This window comes from Rattus norvegicus, chromosome X, assembly GCF_036323735.1.
Source record: "Rattus norvegicus strain BN/NHsdMcwi chromosome X, GRCr8, whole genome shotgun sequence".
Lineage (NCBI taxonomy): Eukaryota > Metazoa > Chordata > Mammalia > Rodentia > Muridae > Rattus > Rattus norvegicus.
Genome location: NC_086039.1, coordinates 62,027,747 through 62,033,423, shown reverse-complemented (window position 1 = coordinate 62,033,423; position 5,677 = coordinate 62,027,747). Strand labels below are relative to the sequence as shown.

Below are 5,677 nucleotides of genomic sequence, written 5' to 3'. Positions count from 1 at the left end.
TGGTGGTGGGGCCCCATTGCACCTCCATTTGCTTCAAGTAGAAAGGGTCACCGTTCACCACCACCAGGCTGCAGAAAGCCTGTATTTATTGAACATGAACCAGACCAATGGTGGAGAGATTTATAATCACACTTCTAAATACTTGTCAGATGAGTCTAGTAGAGCACTTGAGCTGAACCATGGATATTTTATACTGTTTGAAGGCTGTATTTTGGTATCAACAGAAAAGGAGAAAAGGAAAACTGGAGATAATTGTTTATAAGTAGGAGTGGAAATGAATAAAGGACTGACAGAGAGACTCTTCAGCCTTCAGAAATATTTTTAGTATCTAGGAAGTGATTTCTCAGACAAGAATGGCCCTCCAGGCGTTGCCTGGTGGATAAATGTTTTGCATGCTGTGTGTGCCTGGTACTGTGCCTTCTATCTTTTTCTCTAGACAAGAATTGACTCAGAGATTATATAGTTTAATTTCTTGCTTTTATAAAGAATTGCTTGGGGCTCTAAAGGTTTTTCTCTTTGAAATATGGATATCATTTGAGATCTTTCAGACAAGTATACTTTGTCATGGGCGGGACTGTGGATTGCTAGGAGAAAGGTGGCCAGGCTAGCTAGAGGTCCCAGTGGCTCTCTGGAGCCTGTGGCCCTAGATGACAGAGAGCACCAAGAGATGCACTTTTCCCTCAAAATTCCTCAAGGCTCCTGCAGTCCACACCTGAAGGCAAAATATGCTCACATGGAGGAAGGGAGGGAGGGAGGGAGAGAGAGAGGGAGGATATGGATTAGAAAAGGTGGGAGAACTGAGAACCGTATGGTGGGAAGCCATGCAATTAAAAAACTGACTGAAATTATTGCCTGATTTTATAATTGACAGAATATTTAATTCAAATATAGTAAATTGACACACCTCTACACAGAGACAATTATGACTGACTATATAACACCTGACAGAATCAATTATAACTGACTGTTGTTTGATACCTTTGCACAGAAATAAATGAAACAGACATTTAGAACAGAGACGGCTGCTGCCTGTGTGCCTAAGCCTGCCTTAATTAAAATAAAATAACCAGTAGGCAATGTTTTCAAATGCCTTTGCCTTGTGGTTCTTACTTCGATGTGTTTAAGACCAAAAATGGTTTTATAAAGAAGAGATCTGTGCTTTATTGTACGGACATTGAACTGGAAAATGTAGCATAGAAATAAGTTTCCTTACCGATCACTCCTGTTTGTTTTGTTTTGATTTTTTTCACATTGCAACTCTTTAATCAGATGACTTAAAACAAAACCTCTAAGGCAGGTCAACCCTCAGATGAACGAGTTTGTCTTGCATTAAAAGTATTGTAATTTGGCTAATTTGGTATTCCAGTGAGAATAAAGTTTTGTATTAAGAATTCATTGTTTTGTCTGATAAAAGAATCATACCCAGGCTAAGTTTGCCATTGTTTTCTTAGGGTTTAGGATGAGAATGCTTTTGACAATTACTGTATGACTATGAGCAATCTCTGCACTAACTGCATGTTCCTCCAAGAGTGCTGGCAAGAAAACTAAGAAAAAGAGGTTGTTATGCTTGTAGCTAAGGATGAGTGTCTTTCAGGTAATACTGTAGGTCATGGGTTTGTATTTTCCTGGTATGTTTCTGTATAGAAAGAGCATTTCCTTCTCTGGCTTTTAAGAAGTTTGGATTTGCGGAGCGAGAGCCACAGTTAGAGGTATCTGGTGGAGCAGGTTGCCACTGTTGCATGTGCCTTGTCAGCTGTCCTCTTAAAATATTTTACCAGTATTGTCCTGAGTCCTGACCACAACTACACCCGGGATTATGTCTTTATGAGTGCATTCAAACACTAGAGCAGCAAAAGGAGGCAGCGGTCTACTGACCATGCTAACAGGCTCTCATCCCTTACCATCTGCTATTTTCTCTTAAGTTCTAAAGCAGTGGGTAGAGTATTGACAGAAACCAGGTAACAGTTTAGTGTAAAGACTAACACGCAAGCCCCGGGACCCAAAGAAGGAAGAGGAAAACTGAACAAGTGACTTCTTGTCCTCCCAGCCCTTATGATGTGGCCTGTGACTGCTTGTCCAGTTCTGTTTCCTAGAAGACCTTCCATATGCTATTGATTAAGCTCTCATTGGGGAAACAAGTGGGAGCTTTTGTGTGCATCTCTAACTGCCAGGAACCGGTGCCTGGGCTGGATTGACCAGCTATGGGATATGCTGCTGCTCACGGTTGTCTTCTACGAAGAAGCGCTTCCAGTGATGCTGCTTGTCATTCTAACTCTGCTGTGTGGCAGCGTAAATAGTCCCCTTTCTAACCAACCTGGTGGGAAAAGTCAATATCCCATCAGCAAAGGAGGTAAACACATCAGGAGCTATGTCCTCTCTCTTCCTCCCCTGCTCCGTATTACTGCAGCTCTTTAAATGTGCTCTCCCCAGTCATCCGATGCATTTGTGTCATTCACATGCACAGGGTTGCAGGCCTGTGGTTCTGGCCTGCTGGAGGCAGGCACAGTGGTTGGGGCCTTTGTTGTATATTGCCAGAGTCCGATAATTAGAACTTTCAAATTGTCTTTGTATAGTCAGTTAACGACGTGCCCCCCTCCCCTGCTTCTCTTTCCACTCCTTTTGGGCATTTAAATCCTATACAGAACTTCTTAGGGTTGTTTTGGAAAGGCATTGGGCTAACTTAGAAAAGGTTGTGAACAAATGTGGATGTGTAGCTAAGAAACAAAAGTCTTGAGGCTGAGTTTGGTTTTCCCGTTTTTATTGGCCTTATTGTCAATCTGTTGTTTCAGTGGAGTTTTGCTTTCTGTGATGAACATATTCCCACATCTGTGTTTCCTTCCTGGTCCTTTCCAATTTCAGGGTGCTGGGAAGCCTTTTGCCCCCTCCCCATCTCCCACCCTCAGGCACCATGGCACAGACCTTGGGAATAGCAGATTTCCAGCCCTTGCCAGGAATCTTCAACAAGCAATGGTGTGAGGGAGTCACAAAAGTGACCTCCAAATATTAGTTGGGGGCTGTGGTTACCCAAGTTCCCAGATCTGCATCTCTAAGGACCTGCTTTGTGACCCTAGACAACTGGCTTACCCAATTCTCTGCTATAAAATGTGGATTTAAAAAAGTCATCCTTTCCAAACATCTCATGGAGTTCCTGAGCAGCTATGAACAAAGACCATTCAGGGCAGGGATGCTGTCCCCCAGAAGTTCAGACCCGAACATAGCAGCACTGCCTGTCCTTTAAAGACTCAAGTGCAGAAGTAGCCGACACTGTGGAAAGGAGAGAAGGGAAGTGCAGTGATTCCTCTGGCTGACAGAACCATCCTCAGACTAGGAAGGCCAGGAATGGATGGGTAAAGGAGCTGGGCATATAGGTGGGACACTGGATCTGAGTTGTACCGGGTGGACAAAAAGAAAGGTTGGCAAAGGCATCTCCCCTCTCCTCTTTCAGTAAGGTTTTGTTTAACAAAATGGGCAAGTGGGGGATTAAAAGAATCTGTGGAGGCCAACTAGTAGGGGCAGTATGTTTTGGGAGGCACTAGAGAATATAGTTTTCTTCTACATCCAGATTCTCAGCCCAGTGCATACCTATGTTCAACAGGACAGTGAATGTGGTGGCTTAGGGTGACACTCATCTTACCCACTGTGTGTAGACATGCACCTCAGATCACCTGAATAGAGGTGACCTGGCCTGGCTTGTCCTCCCAGACAGTTAGGTTCTGAAAAGGGCAGGCTCAGGCTTTCACAGAAAATTCTGAGATCCTGTTGGCTTTGGACTGTCCCCAGTGTAGAAAGAACACAGACAGTCCCATTAGATTAGCAGCTACAATCAAACCTGTGCCTTTCTTGGAAACAAAATACTGAATGTCTTTGAAGAAACTATCCAAGACTTCTAATCGTTTCATTTTTATTTCATTTTAGATAAATTGAAGAAGCAGTTTTTCACTCCCAGAGTTCTTCAGGACTACAGAAAAGTCAAGAACATAGCAGAACACTTCTTGTCCTGGAGTGGCTACTCTGAAGTAAACCTCAGCAAGCTCTTCGCCAATTATGCTGGGAAGAACTGAGCGAGCCAGGAGCAAGCACGGAGGCCAGGTGCTGAATGTGAGCTTCTGAGGCCGCCACCTGCCCTAACTGCTTCACCAGTAGCTTGCTTTTCTTTTGAGGATTGCATGCTGTGTTGATGTAGATGTGGACCAGGATGGGAGTGTAAAAATACTTAACTTGCCAAATAGTTTTCATAGTACTATGTGCAACCAAACCCTTTCCTAAGTACCCAAAGACCTATTATCTTATTGGGGACTGGATTTCTGCAGAGCAGAAATTACTACTTTAATTGAGAGTACCTGAGACATAAGTGACCTTCATTTTACCCTGGGGCTGTATCAGAGGCACCCCTAAAAGAGTTCTATGGGGTTTTGTGGAGGTCCTAACATTTTGCTTTTTCACATGTCAATTAAACCCAGACTGTGTCCAAATACTTGTTCAGCTACTGGCTACAAGCTTGGCTGATTTCAGCGCTGTCTTTCATATAAGTGCTGCAGGTGGCGGGGGTGGGTGGTGATGGTGGAGGGATTTAGAAAGTTTGCACTTACTAAATACAAAGAGCAAGTTTGCTTATTGAATTGTTCAGAGTTCAACACTGACCAGATGTTTCATATGCACATTCCTTATGTTGTCCCTTTACATAGAATGTTCAAAGTGGAGGTTTATAAAATAGGAAAGCATTTTTAAATACTTTGTCCTGACATTTCACAAAAATTATGGCGGGGCTCTGGTGGGAGGCAGCCGACAGGACCCAGTGCTTGCTGTCTCATCAGTTCTTCATAACAGTGCTCACTTTGAAGCCATAAACTCTATTTTAATACCTTAAAGACTTATCTATTTGTCTTTTTATAAAGAAAAAAATGGATTGTGTTCTGTGCTTAAGAATAAAGTTTTCTAAAGGAAACCCAGTTGCTGTGTTTTGTTTTGTTTTTTAAATCGGTTCAGTAAGTTAACAGAAAGGAATAAAAGCTTGATTGAAGACCATTCCCTCTCAAAACCTCAGCCTGAATTCTTTCATAACCATCCAAATCAGAACCCTGGTTTGAAGACGTTAAGCAAGATGTCTGGATATTCAAAGTACTGAGAAGTTCTGTGAACTTTGAGTCCTTTGATATATTAAGCATGGAGAGGACTAGGGATGTTAGTTTTTGATCCAGAAAGAGGCAGAGGGTGGAGGGACACTAAACCAATAGACAAGCTCCTGGCTCCCAGGAGAGAGGCATCCCATATAGTGGCACCCTAGGGAAGAAATACTTGGTAAGCCGTGGATGTGAAGAAATACTTGTTAAAACTGATGAAGTCTTCTTTTGTCTAGCTTTGCCATTTCTTTTCTCTCCCTCCTCTCCTCTTCAGGCTCTTAAGCTGCTCCTCTTTCTCCTCTTCTCTTTCTCTTACCCTCAGATTTGAAGTAGAAACACTGGGTTTGGGGCCTTGACAGTTAATTGGCACTAAAAGCACTGTAGCCGGTCACAAGTTAGAGCAAGCAAGTCGCTTTAGGAAACAAAGAGATTGGTGTGCTCTCATCACTCCTGATCAGCTTCTGGGAGTTGCTGTTATAGTAATCTCATAGGGTGTTTCACCACTGCATCTCTGCAGTGTATGCTCTCACTGGGCTTTCTGAAGAGAACGTTTATTA

At 43.0% G+C, this 5,677-nt stretch overlaps 1 protein-coding gene across 1 annotated transcript in view; it reads left to right on the top strand.

Moving 5' to 3' along the window:
• Positions 1 to 4,949, top strand: part of Pola1 (DNA polymerase alpha 1, catalytic subunit) — a 313,981-nt gene extending 309,032 nt beyond the window's left edge. Inside the window, 1 exon segment of the mRNA NM_053479.1 lies at positions 3,916 to 4,949. Coding sequence (NP_445931.1) covers positions 3,916 to 4,061 — 146 coding nt within the window. The 3' untranslated portion in view covers positions 4,062 to 4,949.
• Positions 4,950 to 5,677: the final 728 nt, after the last annotated feature.